The sequence below is a fragment of the Carcharodon carcharias genome, chromosome 13 (assembly GCF_017639515.1).
Source record: "Carcharodon carcharias isolate sCarCar2 chromosome 13, sCarCar2.pri, whole genome shotgun sequence".
Taxonomy (NCBI): Eukaryota; Metazoa; Chordata; class Chondrichthyes; order Lamniformes; family Lamnidae; genus Carcharodon; species Carcharodon carcharias.
This window is the reverse complement of record NC_054479.1, coordinates 143392234-143411477: the sequence shown is the minus strand read 5'-3', so window position 1 is coordinate 143411477 and position 19244 is coordinate 143392234. Positions and strand designations below refer to the sequence as shown.

Sequence of the window (19244 nt, the reverse complement as noted above, 5' to 3'; positions counted from 1 at the left end):
TGTAAACTTGAGGCTGATGATATATTTCTCGCATTCCCATGTGACTGTGGGAGGGCTTTCTTTTCTACCCATGTCTGACAGCCTTCTGGATGTGTAGTAAACAGGTCAGCGACTTCCATCCGGTTGTTCCTGGAACAGGACCGCTCGCAGGCCTGTGGATGAAGTGTCCGCTGCAATTGTGATGTGCCAGGCTGGGTGGTAGTGGGCCAGAACGTCCATGAAGAGTAAGATCACCTTGAAGTGAGGGGATGGCTGGTCTTTCTTAATTAAATGCCTCAAAGGTTCTGAGGTCTGTGCCAAATTCGGTAAAAATTTTGCCAGCTGGTTCACCATCCCCAAGAATCGTTGAGGTCTGGAATTGTGGATGGGGGTTGGGAACTCATTGAGAGCCTTGGTTTCTTGTGAGTCTAACGTGATGCCTTTATTGCTGAGAATGTGGGCTGGGAATCAAATTGATGTTCTGGGAAATTTGCATTTGTCATTCAGGGTCAGCCCCACCTCCTACAGGTGCTCCCAGATTGCTGTCAGTCTCTTGTCGTCTTCCTCCACCATTGCACCATGAACCAAATCATCGTCCATGTGGCAAATAAGCCCCTGAAGGCCCTGCAAAATGGCCGACATCATACATTGGAATGATTTTGGTGCCATCTTGATTCCAAATGGCAGGCAATTAAAGCAGAATCTGGCAACGGGGGTAATAAATATCGTCAGCAGCCTGGACTCTCCGTCAAGATGAAGTTGCCAAAAACTGCTATTGGCATCCAGCTTTGAAAATACCAGGCTGTTCGCAAGTTTAGTCAGGTTTTCATCCACTGAGGACATGAGATGTACTTCTCTGGCTGCAGCTTTATTGAGCTGTGTCAGGTCAACACAGATACAGATGGAGCCCTGTTGGTTTTGGGACTGAGCCCATCCCAGAACACCATGCAGTTGGCTGTGTGACTGGAGAGATGTGTGACTGCTGCAGCTGCTTCATGAATGGGAGTGGGATCTTACGTGCTGTGAATAGGCACACAGGTTTAGCATTCTGCCTCAGTGTGATCCTGTATGCATTTTACAATTGCCCAACTCCTGCGAAGAGTTTCAGGAACTCACACTTGTACATGGAGCCATGCCTTTGCTGACTAACCTTGTCAATCCACTGTAACAGGTTAGGTTCAACACAAGCTTTGAGGCTTAGTAATGGACAGTCCTGATTGTGGATCACAAAGAGGGTCTCATGGATTGTTTTATTCTTGTGTCTCAGTGTCACCTGCAGGGGGCCTTTCACCGGGATCTTTAAGCCTCCTGCCCAGCATTGGGCTGTCAAGGGTGGCGTCAGCTGTTGTGTCATCAGCCATGGCTCTTTGTCCAACAGGATTACGCTAGTTTCTGTGTCTAGCTTAAAATTTGTTAAATGATCATTGACTGAGACGTCTGCATTCCAAAATCAGAAACAAAGATCTTTGACAATTAAACAACTCACTGGAAGAGGCGGCTCCACAAATATCCCCATCCTTAATGATGGAGGAGCCCAACACATCATTGCAAAACATAAGGCTGAAACATTTGCTACAATCTTCAGCCAGAAGTGCCGAGTGGATGATCCATCTCGGCCTCCTCCGGAGGTCCCCAGCATCACAGATGCCAGTCTTCAGCCAATTTGATTCACTCCACATGATATCAAGAAATGGCTGAAGGCACTGGATACTGCAAAGGCTATGGGCCCTGACAATATTCCGGCAATAGTACTGAAGACTTGTGCTCCAGAACTTGCCGCGCCCCTAGCCAAGCTGTTCCTGTTCAGCTACAACACTAACATCTACCCAGCTATGTGGAAAAATGCCCAGGTATGTCCTGTACACAAAAAGCAGGACAAATTCAACCCGGTAAATTACTGCCCCATCTACTCTCGATCATCAGTAAAGTAATGGAAGGGGTCATCAACAGCACTATCAAGCGGCATTTGCTTAGTAATGACCTGCTCACTGATCCCAGTCTGGGTTCCGCCAGACCCACTCAGCTCCTGGCCTCATTACAGCCTTGGATCAAACATGGACAAAAGAGCTGAGCTCCCGAGGTGAGGTGAGAGTGACTGCCCTTGGCACCAAGGCTGCACTTGACCGAGTGTGGCATCAAGGAGCCCTAGCAAAGCTGGATTCAATGGGAATCAGGAGGAAAACTCTCCGCTGGTTGGAGTCATACCTAACAGAATGGAAGATAGTTGTGCTTGCTGGATGTCAGTCATCTCAGCTCCAGGACATCACTGCAGGAGTTCCTCAGGGTAGTGTCCTTGACCCAACCATCTTTAACTGCCTATGTCAATGAGCTTCCTTCCATCATAAGGTCAGAAGTGGGGATGTTCACTGATGATTGCACAATGTTCAGCACCATTCACTACTCCTCAGATACTGAAGCAGTCCATGTCCAAATGCAGCAAGACCTGGACAATATCCAGGTTTGGGCTGACAAGTGACAAGTAACATTCGTGCCACACAAGTGTCAGGCAATGACCATCTCCATTAAGAGAGAATCTAACCATCGCCCCTTGATGTTTAATGGCAATACCATCACTGAATCCCCCATTATCAACATCCTGGGGGTTACCATCGACCAGAAACTGAACTGGACTAGCCATATAAATACTGTGGCCACAAGAGCAGGTCAGAGGCTAGGAATCCCGAGACAAGTAACTCACCTCCTGACTCCCTAAAGTCTGTTCACCATCTACAAGGCACAAGTCAGGAGTGTGATGGAATACTCCCCACTTGCCTGCATGAGTGCAGCTCCCAGAATGCTCAAGAAACTTGACACCATCCTGGACAAAGCAACCCACTTGATTGGCACCATATCCACAAACATTCACTCCCTCCACCACTGATGCACTGTAGCAGCAGTGTGTACTATCTACAAGATGCACTGCAGGAACTCACCAAGCATCCTTCCAAACCCACGACCACTACCATCTAAAAGGACAAGGGCAGCACATAAATGAGATCTCCACCATCTGGAAGATCCCCTCCAAGTCACTCACCATCCTCACTTGGAAATATATCGCTGTTCCTTCACTGTCGCTGGGTCAAAATCCTGGAACTCCCTTCCAAAAAACACTGTGGGTGTACCTACACCAAATGAACTGCAGCAGTTCAAGAAGGCGGCTCACTACCACCTTTTCAAGGGCAACTAGGGAGGGCAATAAATGCTGACCCAGCCAGCGAAGCCCACATCTCTTGACTGAACTTGAAAAAAACCCAAAAAGCATGGCTGTGTCCCTTCCAGACTTGCAGTATCGACCTTGTGGATGATCTTTGGGTCTTCTGTGTGTTTCAGAGCCTTTGCCCTACGTAAGTTTCCCGTAGTGCCCAGGGCAATCCATGTTGTGCTGGAAGCTTTGGGCTGAAATTGAGGGGCATTGATCTCCTTTGTGGGGGCGCTTTGCTCCATAGCGTTGGCACGGTTTCTCTGCTGGCCGGCTCGGTAATTATTTTCCCTGGGCTGGAGCGTCAATGTGTCCTTGTTCCTTAATCAGCTGAACTGTGGGTTGGCCTTTGCCCCACCGTTTATTTTCTCCCCTTAAAATGGTTCTGTGTCACTCACGGAGTTCTGACTGCTGAACTATCTGGATTGCCATTTCCAGGGCTAGATCTTCCTTTGCTTGCACGTGGTCAGGGAGCACATCATCCGCTAGTCCGATCACTATTCTGCCTCTGATGAGTTCAGATCTTAACTCTCAATATTTGCAACCTTCTGCCATCCTGTATTGATCATTGATGAATGAATCGACAGATCCTCCTGGCTGCTGGACTCCATTGTTAAATTTAGCTCTTTTGGTTATTTTATTGCTTCTTAGGTTGAAATAAATGTCAAAAGATTTTAGTGCTTCTTGAAAAGTAGCAGATAATGCAATGTTTCCTTGTCTTACAATAATGTCATCTGCAATCGGGCCTACTGAGTAAAGTAGTGTATTAATCTGCTCTGCTTCTGACTTTTTGTCCAAACATGAAGTGGTGCTGTATCTTAGGAATCTTTTTATTCAAGTCCCCAGTTATGTGATTGACCTGGGCCTTGGATTAGCCCAAAATGAGCAGAAGTATAGAATTCTGATCCATGGTAAATTTTTAGAAGGATAGGTTCTGCTTTAAGAACTTTCTGAATTTCAAGATGGCATCGCCATTCACTTGGAGACAAAGGGATTTTCTGCATTTGCCAGTTTTGACAGGCTCTGATACAATTGCAAATGTACTTTGCTTGAAAAAGTAATTCAAGAATGGCTGCCTACATCAACTGCTGCAGAGGTCCCTTGCTTTGCATTTTATTTTAAAGTCACAAATTTATCGGATCTTGGCTTTTGCTTTCTCTCAGCCAAGTTTAGAAGTCGTGTTTCTCCCAGATTATTTAATTAAATATTTTTCATGTTTCAGAGTGAACTCAGGTGTCACATGTTTGGACGCCAACTAGGGGATTGGGTTTTAGCGATGGTTTTTTTTTTCAAACTGGGCTTCTGTCTCTGAATTATCGAAAGATTTCTCAGGACTTGGTGTGGCCTGAAGTTTTAAAAGATTTAGCTCACCCCTACTGAGACTGCTAACTCTGCACTCTGGGATTAGAAGCTGGACTTCCAAAGGAGACTCAATGGGGTTTTCTGCTGCGATAAAGAATTTTAAATTTCTGCCTCCAGCTTCCAAGCCTTTCCTTGGAGCTTTACCCTGCTGATTCTTCCTCTGCGCCTCTGCTTCTGCAGCTTCTTTTCAGCTCAGACTTCTTTGCTGATTCTTCCTCTGCGCCTCTGCTTCTGCAGCTTCTTTTCAGCTCAGACTTCTTTGCTGATTCTTCCTCTGCGCCTCTGCTTCTGCAGCTTCTTTTCAGCTCAGACTTCTTTGCTGATTCTTCCTCTGCGCCTCTGCTTCTGCAGCTTCTTTCAGCTCAGACTTCTTTGCTGATTCTTCCTCTGCGCCTCTGCTTCTGCAGCTTCTTTTCAGCTCAGACTTCTTTGCTGATTCTTCCTCTGCGCCTCTGCTTCTGCAGCTTCTTTTCAGCTCAGACTTCTTTGCTGATTCTTCCTCTGCGCCTCTGCTTCTGCAGCTTCTTTTCAGCTCAGACTTCTTTGCTGATTCTTCCTCTGCGCCTCTGCTTCTGCAGCTTCTTTTCAGCTCAGACTTCTTTGCTGATTCTTCCTCTGCGCCTCTGCTTCTGCAGCTTCTTTTCAGCTCAGACTTCTTTGCTGATTCTTCCTCTGCGCCTCTGCTTCTGCAGCTTCTTTTCAGCTCAGACTTCTTTGCTGATTCTTCCTCTGCGCCTCTGCTTCTGCAGCTTCTTTTCAGCTCAGACTTCTTTGCTGATTCTTCCTCTGCGCCTCTGCTTCTGCAGCTTCTTTTCAGCTCAGACTTCTTTGCTGATTCTTCCTCTGCGCCTCTGCTTCTGCAGCTTCTTTTCAGCTCAGACTTCTTTGCTGATTCTTCCTCTGCGCCTCTGCTTCTGCAGCTTCTTTTCAGCTCAGACTTCTTTGCTGATTCTTCCTCTGCGCCTCTGCTTCTGCAGCTTCTTTTCAGCTCAGACTTCTTTGCTGATTCTTCCTCTGCGCCTCTGCTTCTGCAGCTTCTTTTCAGCTCAGACTTCTTTGCTGATTCTTCCTCTGCGCCTCTGCTTCTGCAGCTTCTTTTCAGCTCAGACTTCTTTGCTGATTCTTCCTCTGCGCCTCTGCTTCTGCAGCTTCTTTTCAGCTCAGACTTCTTTGCTGATTCTTCCTCTGCGCCTCTGCTTCTGCAGCTTCTTTTCAGCTCAGACTTCTTTGCTGATTCTTCCTCTGCGCCTCTGCTTCTGCAGCTTCTTTTCAGCTCAGACTTCTTTGCTGATTCTTCCTCTGCGCCTCTGCTTCTGCAGCTTCTTTTCAGCTCAGACTTCTTTGCTGATTCTTCCTCTGCGCCTCTGCTTCTGCAGCTTCTTTTCAGCTCAGACTTCTTTGCTGATTCTTCCTCTGCGCCTCTGCTTCTGCAGCTTCTTTTCAGCTCAGACTTCTTTGCTGATTCTTCCTCTGCGCCTCTGCTTCTGCAGCTTCTTTTCAGCTCAGACTTCTTTGCTGATTCTTCCTCTGCGCCTCTGCTTCTGCAGCTTCTTTTCAGCTCAGACTTCTTTGCTGATTCTTCCTCTGCGCCTCTGCTTCTGCAGCTTCTTTTCAGCTCAGACTTCTTTGCTGATTCTTCCTCTGCGCCTCTGCTTCTGCAGCTTCTTTTCAGCTCAGACTTCTTTGCTGATTCTTCCTCTGCGCCTCTGCTTCTGCAGCTTCTTTTCAGCTCAGACTTCTTTGCTGATTCTTCCTCTGCGCCTCTGCTTCTGCAGCTTCTTTTCAGCTCAGACTTCTTTGCTGATTCTTCCTCTGCGCCTCTGCTTCTGCAGCTTCTTTTCAGCTCAGACTTCTTTGCTGATTCTTCCTCTGCGCCTCTGCTTCTGCAGCTTCTTTTCAGCTCAGACTTCTTTGCTGATTCTTCCTCTGCGCCTCTGCTTCTGCAGCTTCTTTTCAGCTCAGACTTCTTTGCTGATTCTTCCTCTGCGCCTCTGCTTCTGCAGCTTCTTTTCAGCTCAGACTTCTTTGCTGATTCTTCCTCTGCGCCTCTGCTTCTGCAGCTTCTTTTCAGCTCAGACTTCTTTGCTGATTCTTCCTCTGCGCCTCTGCTTCTGCAGCTTCTTTTCAGCTCGGACTTCTTTGCTGATTCTTCCTCTGCGCCTCTGCTTCTGCAGCTTCTTTTCAGCTCGGACTTCTTTGCTGATTCTTCCTCTGCGCCTCTGCTTCTGCAGCTTCTTTTCAGCTCAGACTTCTTTGCTGATTCTTCCTCTGCGCCTCTGCTTCTGCAGCTTCTTTTCAGCTCGGACTTCTTTGCTGATTCTTCCTCTGCGCCTCTGCTTCTGCAGCTTCTTTTCAGCTCAGACTTCTTTGCTGATTCTTCCTCTGCGCCTCTGCTTCTGCAGCTTCTTTTCAGCTCAGACTTCTTTGCTGATTCTTCCTCTGCGCCTCTGCTTCTGCAGCTTCTTTTCAGCTCAGACTTCTTTGCTGATTCTTCCTCTGCGCCTCTGCTTCTGCAGCTTCTTTTCAGCTCAGACTTCTTTGCTGATTCTTCCTCTGCGCCTCTGCTTCTGCAGCTTCTTTTCAGCTCAGACTTCTTTGCTGATTCTTCCTCTGCGCCTCTGCTTCTGCAGCTTCTTTTCAGCTCAGACTTCTTTGCTGATTCTTCCTCTGCGCCTCTGCTTCTGCAGCTTCTTTTCAGCTCAGACTTCTTTGCTGATTCTTCCTCTGCGCCTCTGCTTCTGCAGCTTCTTTTCAGCTCAGACTTCTTTGCTGATTCTTCCTCTGCGCCTCTGCTTCTGCAGCTTCTTTTCAGCTCAGACTTCTTTGCTGATTCTTCCTCTGCGCCTCTGCTTCTGCAGCTTCTTTTCAGCTCAGACTTCTTTGCTGATTCTTCCTCTGCGCCTCTGCTTCTGCAGCTTCTTTTCAGCTCAGACTTCTTTGCTGATTCTTCCTCTGCGCCTCTGCTTCTGCAGCTTCTTTTCAGCTCAGACTTCTTTGCTGATTCTTCCTCTGCGCCTCTGCTTCTGCAGCTTCTTTTCAGCTCAGACTTCTTTGCTGATTCTTCCTCTGCGCCTCTGCTTCTGCAGCTTCTTTTCAGCTCAGACTTCTTTGCTGATTCTTCCTCTGCGCCTCTGCTTCTGCAGCTTCTTTTCAGCTCAGACTTCTTTGCTGATTCTTCCTCTGCGCCTCTGCTTCTGCAGCTTCTTTTCAGCTCAGACTTCTTTGCTGATTCTTCCTCTGCGCCTCTGCTTCTGCAGCTTCTTTTCAGCTCAGACTTCTTTGCTGATTCTTCCTCTGCGCCTCTGCTTCTGCAGCTTCTTTTCAGCTCAGACTTCTTTGCTGATTCTTCCTCTGCGCCTCTGCTTCTGCAGCTTCTTTTCAGCTCAGACTTCTTTGCTGATTCTTCCTCTGCGCCTCTGCTTCTGCAGCTTCTTTTCAGCTCAGACTTCTTTGCTGATTCTTCCTCTGCGCCTCTGCTTCTGCAGCTTCTTTTCAGCTCAGACTTCTTTGCTGATTCTTCCTCTGCGCCTCTGCTTCTGCAGCTTCTTTTCAGCTCAGACTTCTTTGCTGATTCTTCCTCTGCGCCTCTGCTTCTGCAGCTTCTTTTCAGCTCAGACTTCTTTGCTGATTCTTCCTCTGCGCCTCTGCTTCTGCAGCTTCTTTTCAGCTCAGACTTCTTTGCTGATTCTTCCTCTGCGCCTCTGCTTCTGCAGCTTCTTTTCAGCTCAGACTTCTTTGCTGATTCTTCCTCTGCGCCTCTGCTTCTGCAGCTTCTTTTCAGCTCAGACTTCTTTGCTGATTCTTCCTCTGCGCCTCTGCTTCTGCAGCTTCTTTTCAGCTCAGACTTCTTTGCTGATTTTTATCTCTGCATTTTCTGCAAGGTTTTGGGCTTTTCCTCAAGCTGCCATCATGTTATAGGGTGTTTGTTACAGTTCAGTACATCTGAAGAAGACCTTATAGTCATACGTAGGTTTACTGTAAGTCCTTATTAACTCTTAGAATTATTTACAAATATACAGTAAAGGGTACAAGCTAGGAACTGTGTCCATGCTTGCTGGTACACACAGCTCTGTCCAAAACCAGCCTGACCCTGGGTGTGGGTCATGTGCTGTCTTACATCATTATGTGGGCAGTACTGTATCAGTCCCACACTAATCCTATATGTGCCAAACCCTTATACTACACTCCTCACATTTAAAATTCTCATCAATGTGTTCAAGTCTATCCACAGTATCACCCATTCCAGTCTTTTTAACCTCCTCTGACCCTACAACCCTGAAAGAATACTGGATTCTTCCAATGCTGATCTCAAGTGCATCCCTGATTTTCTTTACCTCATTATTTCATGGAAACTGGATAGCAATTGAAATCAGGCTACCAACCACTACGATACTTTGTAGACATTTTATGATAGAATATAATTACATCAAAACCTGAAAAGAGAATTAGGAGAGGGTTGCTGTAAGTGAACAATAGGTTATTTGTTAGGAATTCTATGAGATCTAGCAAAGATTTTTTTTTTTGTACATCTACCTGCACTGTTGAAATTTTCAAAGTGCAACATTCTGCTGGTGAAGATTGGGGGCTCCAGCACTATTCCAGAACTTCAGCAACTAATCTAGATTGACTAAATCTGAAACTGAAAGTCCCAGCAATGGCACCATGAAATTATCATAATCAATTATTGTAAAACCCATCTAGTTCACTAAGGAAATTAGCTGTGCTTACCTGGTCTGGCCTATTCCAGACTCTCAGTAATGTGTTTAGCTCTTAAGTGCTCTCTGAAATGGCCTAGCAAGATGTTTAGTTGTATCAAACCTGTACAAAAAAGTCAAAAAAGAATAAGACCAGACAGACCACTTAACAATGGAAACCCAACCCTGTAAACCCCCCTCCTTACTAACATCTGAGGATTTGTGCCCGATTTGAGAGAGCTGTCTTACAGACTAGTCAAGCAACAGCCTGACATAGTTATACTCACCGAATCATATCTTACAGAAATGTCCCAGGCACGTCCATCACCTTCCTTGGTATGCCCTGTCCCACCAGAAGAACTGACCTACCAGTGCGGGCAGCACAGTGGTATACAGTAAGGGAGGAGTTGCCCTGGGAGTCCTCAACTGTGACTCCAATTCCATGAAGTCTCATGGCATCAGGTCAAACATGGGCAAGGAAACCTCCTGCTGATTACCACCTACTGCCCTCCCTCAGCTGAAGAATCATAATTCCTCCATGTTGAACACCACTTGGAGGATGGCAAGGAAACAGCCTTAAGGATGCCTAGCTTTGAGCTGTTGGATGTATTTGAAGTCTATCCCATTTAGCATGGTGGTAGTGCCAAACAACACGATGGAGGGTGTGCTCAGTTTGAAGATGGAATTTCTGGGTGAGAAACTTCAATGTCCATCACCAAGAGTGGCTCAGTAGCACCATTACTGACCAAGCTGGCCAAGATCTGAAGGATATAGCTGCTAGACTGAGCCTGTAGCAGGACGTGAAGGAGCCAATAATAGGCAAAGGCCTACTAGACTTTGTCCTCAGCAATATAACTGCACAGATGTATCTGTCCATGACACTTTTGGTAAGAGTGACCATTGCATTGTCCTTGTAAAAATTTATTTACAGGATGTGGACATCGCTGGCTGGGCCCAGCATTTATTGCCCATCCCTAACTGTTCTTGAGAAGGTGGTGGTGAGCTGCCTTCTTGAACCGCTGCAGCTTATGTGGTGTAGGGAGGGAGTTCCAGGATTTTGACCCAGTTACAGTGAAGGGACGGTGATATATTTCCAAATCCGTATGGTGAGTGGCTTGGTGGGGAACTTCCAGGTGGTGGTGTTTACGTGTGTCTGCTGCCCTTGTCACTGTAGATGGGGGCAGTCATGGGTTTGGAAGGTGCTGTCTATGGAGCCTTGGTGAATTCCTGCAAACCCACACACCGAGCATACCGTCCATCATGTTATGTGGCATACCACCATGCTAAATAGGATAGGCTTCAAACACATCCAACAGCTCAAGGCTAAGCATCTATGAGGCACTATGGGCCATCAGCATGAAAAGAATTGGATTCAATCATAATCTGTAACCTCAAAGCCTGGCATATCCCCCACTCTACCATTACCATCAAGCCAAGGGATCAACCCTGGTTCAAAGAAGAGTGCAGGAGGGCATGCCAGGAGCAGCACCAGGCATACCTAAAAATGAGGTGTCAACATGGTGAAGCCACAAAACAGGACTACTTGCATGCCAAACAGTGGAAGCAGTATGCAATAGAGCTAAACAACCCCACAACCAACGGATCAGGCCTAAGCTCTACAGTCCTGCCATGACAAGTTGTGAATGGTAGTGGACAATTAAACAACTCACTGGAGGAGGAGGCTCCACAAATATTCCCATCCTCAATGAGGGGGGAGCCCAGCACATCAGTGCAAAAGATAAGGCTGAAGCATTTTCAGCCATCTTCAGCCTGAAGTGCTGAGTGGATGATCCACACTGGCCTTCCCCCAAAATCCCCAGCATCATAGATGTCAATCTTTAGACAATTTAATTCACTCCACATGATACCAAGAAACAGCTGAAAAGATTGGACACTGCAATGGTCCTGACAATATCCCAGCAATATTACTTATGCTCCAGAACTAGCTGTGCCCAAAGCCAAGCTGTTCCAGCACAACACTGGTATCGACTCAACAATGTGGAAAATTGTCCAGGTATATCCTGTCAACAAAAAGCAGGACAGATCTAATCCGGCCAATTACCGCCCCATCAGGAAGATGGTTGTGGTTGTTGGAGGTGAATCATCTCAGCTCCAGGACATCACTGCAGAAATTCCTCAGGGTAGTGTCTTAGGCCCAGCTGCTTCATCAAGGACCTTCCCTCCATCATAAGGTCAGAAGTGGGGATGTTCGCTGAAGATTACACAATGTTCAGCATCATCCATGATTCCTCAGATACTAAAACAGTTTATGCCCATTTGCAGCAAGATCTGGACAACATTCAGGCTTGGGCTAACAAGTGGCAAGTAACATTCACGCCACACAAGTGCCACACACAGGCAATGACCATCTCCAAGAATAGATAATCTAACCATCTACTCTTGACATTCAATGGCATTACCATCATTGAATCCCCCACTATCAACATCCCGGGAGCTACCATTGACCAGAAACTGAACTGTGCCAGCCATATTAATACTGTTACTTCAAGAGCAGTTCAGAGGTTAGGAATTCTGCTTTGAGTAACCTACCTCCTAGCTCCCCAAATCCTGTCCAGCATCTACAAGGCACAAGTCAGGAGTGTGAGGGAATACTGTCCACTTGCCTGGATGAGTGCAGCTCCAACAACACATAAGAAGCTCGACACCATCTAGGAAAAAGCAGCCGCTTGATTCGCTCCTCATATACCGCTTCAAATTTTCACTCCTTCGACCACAGATGCACAGTGCAGCGGTGTGTATTATATCTAAGAAGCACTGCAGCAACTCACCAAGGCTCCTTTGATAGCGCTATCCAAACCCACGACTTCTATTGTTATGAGATGGTCCTTCTATCTTGGACCCTAGGCGTGGGACTTGGTTCTGAGACAGTTTGTTGACATATTCTGGTATCTGCTCAACACTTGTTTATTGGTACTGCATCTGAACAGGTTACAGAGTAGGCTTGTTGCTCCTAGGCATGATTCCAACCTCTCTCCCTCTCTAGTCTAATACATGCCTGACTGATGTCAGTGGCACATCATCATCTACATCATTCAATAGCATATCCCATCTGTTAAATCTTTATACTACATCTCCCCCAAGTGTACTATCTCACTTTTTAATAACAACATGAAAAGATATCTTTAACTATTTACATTACATTTCTGTAACTCCATTTTTACAACTACAGATTCTACGCAACTCAATCTCCATGAGGTCACTCAGTACTGCTAGGGATTCACCCTCATCCCTCTCTAGGGATCACAGAATCACAGAATTGTTACAGTGTAGAAGGAGACCATTCAGCCCATCTTGTCTGTAGTGGCTCTTTGAGCATTTTAACTTAGCGCCAATCTCCTGCCTTTTCCCCATAACCCTGCACATTGTTTCTATTTAAATAATCATCCAATGCCCTCATGAATGCCTCAGTTGAACCTGCCTCCACCACACTTCCAGGCCGTGCACTCCAAACCCTAACCACTCGCTGTGTGGAAATGTTTTTTCTCACCTCACATTTGCTTCTTTTGCAAAACACTTTAAAACTGTGCCCTCTGGTTCTCGATCCATTTATGAGTGGGAACAGTTTCTCCCTATCTACTAGGAAAAGCCAACTCAGGTCCAGCAGGTCTTCATGGGGATGGTCACCATCTGCTGCAGTGCCTCCTGTATCCAGCACCTCTGGCTTTACTTCCTAAAGAACTGGGAGATTCATAACTTCAACCTCTGCCTGGGGTCTAGTGGATGGTGTTTCTCTGAAAGAAAGGAACTTACTGCTGAGTGTATAAACTTCCTCAGCTCCAGAAGGGTAAATTTCCACTGCCTCTAAATAAAAGGCTGAAGATTGTTTCATGAAAGGCAGTGAGTTATTCAAATGTTGAGCATCATCTGGTTTTTCCAGGATTCCTAGAAGTATGTCAACATCGCCGCTCAGTCTGGATGTACATTGATTGTGAAGAAAATAGAAAGAATCGATGACCTGTCACCCCTTGTTGTGAAGAGGAGCAATAATCCAGCCTCTGATTGAAAGGTCTAAGCCGCCTGGACCTTGTAACTTTATGTTTGATGGATAAAGGGTCATCAGCTGAAGCCAGTCAAGGTCATTGCTAATATGTTAACAGCAGCTCCAGTATCAACTTTAAAAGTAGTGTTGAAGCCTTGAACTTGGACTGTAACTGACCAATAGTCTGAGCTAAGATTATCTACTTCCTCTAGGGACTCTGTAGTTTTGCCTTTTTCTGGACTTTGCGTTTTTTTAATTCATTCATGGGATGTGAGCTTCGCTGGCTAGGCCAGCATTTATTGCTAATCCCTAATTGCCCTTGAGAAGGTGGTGGTGAGCTGCCTTCTTGAACCACTACAATCCATGTGGTGTAGGTACACCCACAGTGCTGTTAGAACGGGAGTTCCAGGATTTTGACTCAGTGACAGTGAAGGAACGCCATATATTTCCAAATCAGGATGCTGAGTGACTTGGAGGGGAAATTCCAGGTGGTGGTGTTCACATGTGTTTGCTGCCCTTGTCCTTCTAGATGGTAGTGGTCGTGGGTTTGGAAGATGCAGTCTAAGGAGCCTTGGTGAATTCCTGCACTGCATCTTGTAGATGGTACACACACTGCTGCTACAGTGTGTTGGTGGTGGAGGGCGTGAATGCTTGTGGATGTGGCTGCTTTGTCCTGGATGGTGTCAAGCTTCTTGAGTGTTGTGGGAGCTGCTCTCATCCAGGCAAGTGGGAGTATTCCATCATACTCCTGACTTGTGCCTTGTAAGTGGTGGATAGGCTTTTGGGAGTCAGGAGATGAGTTACTCCTCGCAGGATTCCTAGCCTCTGACCTGCTCTTGTAGCCACAGTATTTAAATTGCTGGTCCAGTTCAGTTTCTGGTCAATGGTAACCCCCAGGATGTTGATAATGGGGGATTCAACAATGGTAATGTCATTAAATATGAAGGGACGATGGTTAGATCCTTTCTTGTTGGAGATATTCATTGCCTGGCACTTGTTTGGCACGAATATTACTTGCCACTTGTCAGCCCAAGCCTGGATATTGTTCTGGTCTTGCTGCATTTGGACATGGACTGCTTCAGTATCTGAGGAGTCATGAATGGTGCTGAACATTGTGCAATCATCAGTGAACACCCCCACTTCTGACCTTATGATGGAAAGAAGGTCACTGATGAAGCAGCTGAAGATAGTTGGGCCTAGGACACTACCTTGAGGAACTCCTGCAGTGATGTCGTGGAGCTGAGATGGGAAGGAATATGTTTCATAAATATTTGCCGGTCTATGACTTTGATCAAAATTGCTGAATTTGCAGAAATGCTTGAAATGTCCAATTTTGCCACACTGGAAGTATTCTGCGCCCACTATTGGCAGTCCTGGTGTCAATGATGGGTTTTTGTGCCACAATGGAAACTTCTCAAAATGGCTGACAATATAGAAGTCCCCACCCTTTCACTTGGCTTAACAGGCTTACTTATGGGTGGGGCCACTGCCCATGGTCCTACCTAACTTACAGATCCATGTGCAGCCTAGGAGTTGCCATGAATTATAGCCTGGTTAAATGCCCTAAACTTGGCCTGCCTCGCATTTTGGACCGTTTGATCCAAAGTAAGAGCATCTTTGGTTTGCACAAAGTTAGAGAGTTCTTCATCCTGGACACCCACGACTATGTGATCAAGGATTAGCTTGTCCTTCAGTGTCCCATATCTGCACAAACTAGTTAGGTAATCTAGGTTGGTTAAGAATACTTCAATTGTTTCCCCATCACTGTGGATGCAAGTTAAAAAGTTCTCCTTCAATTACTAAATTTTGCTTTGTCTACGACAGGTGTCAGATTCATTAATAATGGAGGCAAAATCCACAGTGGATTCCTGCACACCTGGCCTTAGGATAACATCATCTGCTACTGGACCTACTGCATAAAGAAAAGGTCTAACTTGAAGCTTTGGCTCCTTTTCATGAAGATCTGATGCTGCTCGGTGTCGGAGAAAATGTTGTTTCCATAGCTCCCAGTGCTGGCATCTCTGCGGGCCCCCGAGGCAGTGAAACAGGCAGGGCAAGGGCAGGGACTGCTCACCAGGTAGGGTCATTGTTACCTATCTCCAGTGTGCCTCCTTCTACTACTGAGGTTTTCTTGAGCTGCTTTCAAAGGTTTCTTCATTCTGTGGTTCCTTCGGTAACACTGATGTGTCCTTTTACATTGATGTCTCTACGGCTGCCACCATGTTCTCAGATGGGTCCTTCCATTTTGGAGTCTAAGCATGGGACTTGGTTCTTGGGCAGACTGTGGACATACTCTGGTATCCGCTTAACACTTTTTTATTAGTTCTATTTTAAAACAGGTTACAGAGTGGGCATATTGCACCTGGACATGATTCCAACCATCTCTCAACAGTCTAAGATATAACTGACTGATATCGTGGTGCATCATTAGCATATCCCAACAGTTAACCCTTTATAATACATTCAGCACCAAAACGGACAAGGGCAGCAGGGACAGGGGAACACCGCCACCTACAAGTTCCCCTTCAAGCCACTCACCATCCTGACTTGGAAGTATATCGCCATTCCTTCATTGTCACTGGGTCAAAATCCTGGAACTCCCTAACAGCACTGTGGGTGTACCTACACCACATGGACTGCAGCGGTTCAAGAAGGCAGCTCACCATCACCTTCTCAAGGGCAATTAGGGATGGGTAACCAATGCTCCTTGCCAGCGACGCCCACATCCCAGGAAAGAATAAAAAAAGCAAGAGAGTATTGCATTATTCGAGATATTATCTTTCATTTTAAACCAGGGCTTTTCTTGGTGGTTCTAGTCATTGTTAAAGATCCCATTGCATTATTTGAAGGACAGCACAAAGTTGCCTCAGAATCTGAGGGAATGTTTTGTTCCTTAAACTAAATTTGCTGAAGCAGTTCAGCTGTCGCTCTGAATGGGATCAGCTCGCTCAGCACAAATTGAGGTTCAGAATTGGAACTTTCTTAACTTAAATGGCTCATGTATTTACTGGCTAAAAAACATCAGGGGAGTCGATATGTTGAGACAACAGCTGAATGGAGCAGACTTTGTGAGGTGTGGGGGAAATTTCATTTTTTGCTGGCACACATCAGAAACACAGTCTGGCCCCAACAGAAGATCTTTTTTTAATGTTACCAAGCTGTTCTGTGCGGATTCATCCGGAGATATTAGGGCCTGGATTTTCAATTGCCGATGGGGGCGGGTACAATTGTAGGTGGGCATTGAAAATCACATTCTTGAAGGTGTCGCTGGACCCTGGCATTATCCAATATTACATCCTGCAACCCCTTACGAGCGAAACCTTGGGTGTTTTATTGTTGCCATTGGGTGGAATTGTCCCAGATTTGCACAAAGTGTGGTAGCGAGTAGGCTTTCACATCATATCATCCCAAATTTATGCATTCCTGGGAAACATGCCATCTCTATAGCAGGCGGCCTCTCATTCGCCCACCATGCCGTCACCTCGCTGCTTCATCATGCTGGCCGCCATATTTAAAGCCCAGCTGTGCACACACATCTCAGTCCTTCCAGCCCACGACTGCTGCAGGAACATGTCCACGAAAGGCAAAAAGGCTGCAGCCCCTAGACTTAATGACAAATCACTGGAATGTCTTTTGGATGCTGTTTCTGGCCACAGGAGGGGCAGCTGCATCACCAATCCAGCATAGCAGGCAATGGCAGTGGTGGTCAGTGCCAACGCTGCACAGGAGAGGTCAGCCATCCTGTGCAGACAGAGGATGAATGATCTCATCCAAGCAGCCAAGGTAAGGCAACCATCTCATCACTCTAAACTCTCACACTCACAAGCCCATCACACATTCACTGGCATCTCACTCACTGCCAGCTCAAGGGACATCACCACTCACTCTCTCACACACACCCTCACATCTCCATCTGGCCTCATCTCTCTGGAGACTTCCCTCCTCAGCCCTCACCCTCTTGAGGCCACTTGCACAGGTCAACATGTGCCCCCATACACACTCTGGGATACCCCCCTTTCCCAGTATAGACCTCATCCTGCAGCCCCTTCCCTTGCCTGAGGCCTCTTCACCCCTTCCCCAAGAAGGCCCTAACCCCGTAGACATTGAAAAGCCACCCACATATGACTGGTCTGGTGGATAGAGACCTGTACATAAGCCCCCTGAAAAGTGGTGTGGTGCTGCCTGTGAAGCCTGGCACTGATGACTGTGAGTGCTGACCGAAGCAGGGTAGGCAAACAAACCTCGAAGTCCCGGGCGAAGTTCAGCTCGCCAGGTGCACGTCACTTATGTGCTGTTGTGAAACACATTGGCATGTTTTCCTGCTGATGTGGACTGACAATCCAGCCGGCCAGGGGTGGGTGGGGGATGGAGGATGGGGGATGGGGGATGGGGGATGGGGTTTTGGGTGGCAGAATGGGTGCAGCAGGCTGGCCTTATGATGATGTGTTAATGTATTACAATGAGTTCCCTGGTGTCCGATGGTGGGAAACGCAGTCCGCCATTGGCAGGCGGAGCAGACGATCGCAAACTGGTTTCACAATGTCGTGAAATTGTTTTTTGGCCTTGCAACACCTTCACATGTACAAACAGCCCCTGCCCATCACACCGAGATTTCACACACAGTCTGAAGCATATTTACTGTGTCACACTTTAAAACAAAAAAAAAATAATGAAACAAAGGCAGCATTAATAATTTACAAAGAAACTCTGTTGGACCAAAATACCCTGCAGTCAAAATGTCTACAAATTTTAATTGATATTCCCACAAATAAAACTAAAATTACCAATTGGTGTTCACACTTCGGGTGTAATAATTCTACATGATCATTTCTTGCAACTGATTGACTGTAAAATTTCATAATCGATAAGCAGTGAAGGATCACAATTGAAAGGCCTGATTTTAACCTCACCCACCCAAAAGGAGCGAGACTAATTCGAGTCAGATGTTCGTTTTATAACCCATCTGGTTTTGCAGGCTATTGAAATCACTGGAAAGTAATCTCAGATGGCTTGTTAAGCAGGCCTCCAATCTGCAGCCAAGGGGTATTAGGTTAAAAACGCAGCTGAAGAGTTGTGGAATCTCAAAACAAAAGTGGACGGAGAAACTGCTAACGAGGCCCAACAAGTGCAACATGACCTGTCAGGAAATCTGCTGGTAAAAGACGGAAAGGGTTGGGCCTTTGTCCGAAATGGTTTTCATGGTTTTATCTAACATCACCACCAAGCTGAATACTGCAACTAATGACGGGATTAGTACGTTAAAGATATAAAAAAGGAGGTTACAAAATTCACACCTGCAATTGTTTTTGTTGTGTCTGAATTGTCTGTAACAGCATTTTCTGTTGGAACTCCACGCTGTGTAAAATTCCAGATATTCATTACTGTTAGCTGAGACAAACCAACGGGACCTATAAGTTCTGGCTTGCACATGTATTCATAACTTCCAAAATTTTTATGATTGATTACAAGTGTGCTAGTACTTACCATTCATAAACCAATAGGAACTTATTCAGAAAGAAATTCCTCAAGGAAACCACTTTAGGGCAATTAAAACATTTATACCAACATTCCTTCTTAAATATACAAATACAACTGCTGAGATACTTAATTAAAAAAAGAAAACGACTGGTAATGAAATACTGAGCTAAACTTCTTGGCCTTTGCTGTAAGGGACACAGACTCTAACCAGATGAACAGTGAAGAGCTGTTCCCCATATTATTCATTATCTGTCGTGTTTATCTATCTCCAGTGCATAGGTAAAACATGATCTTATTCTTTTCCAGAAATCAAAGCAAAAGCATTTACTTCACTGTCTCTTTGGGAGCTTTTAACATTCTTTCAAAGTATGCTCACAGGATTTGTGTACCCATTCCCACTTCTACACTTCTACCTCACCATGAGTAACATCACAGAAGATTAGTTTGTATCCCAGGACTTTCAAAAAATGCACCAGATATTGATCTGATCAGCAAAGTTTCCAAACATCTAATGATAGAAGATGAGGGATTT

At 46.0% G+C, this 19244-nt stretch overlaps 1 protein-coding gene across 1 annotated transcript; it reads right to left on the bottom strand.

The window, feature by feature from the left end:
• Nucleotides 1-4841: 4841 nt before the first annotated feature.
• On the bottom strand, nucleotides 4842-14728 carry LOC121286163 (axoneme-associated protein mst101(2)-like). The gene is made up of 4 exons (XM_041203143.1): nucleotides 14706-14728; nucleotides 13006-13166; nucleotides 8923-8973; nucleotides 4842-8392 (listed from the first exon to the last, which is right to left on the bottom strand). The coding sequence occupies exons 1-4, from the start codon at nucleotides 14726-14728 to the stop codon at nucleotides 4842-4844; spliced, it is 3786 nt and encodes a 1261-aa protein (XP_041059077.1).
• Between the last annotated feature and the right edge of the window lie 4516 nt (nucleotides 14729-19244).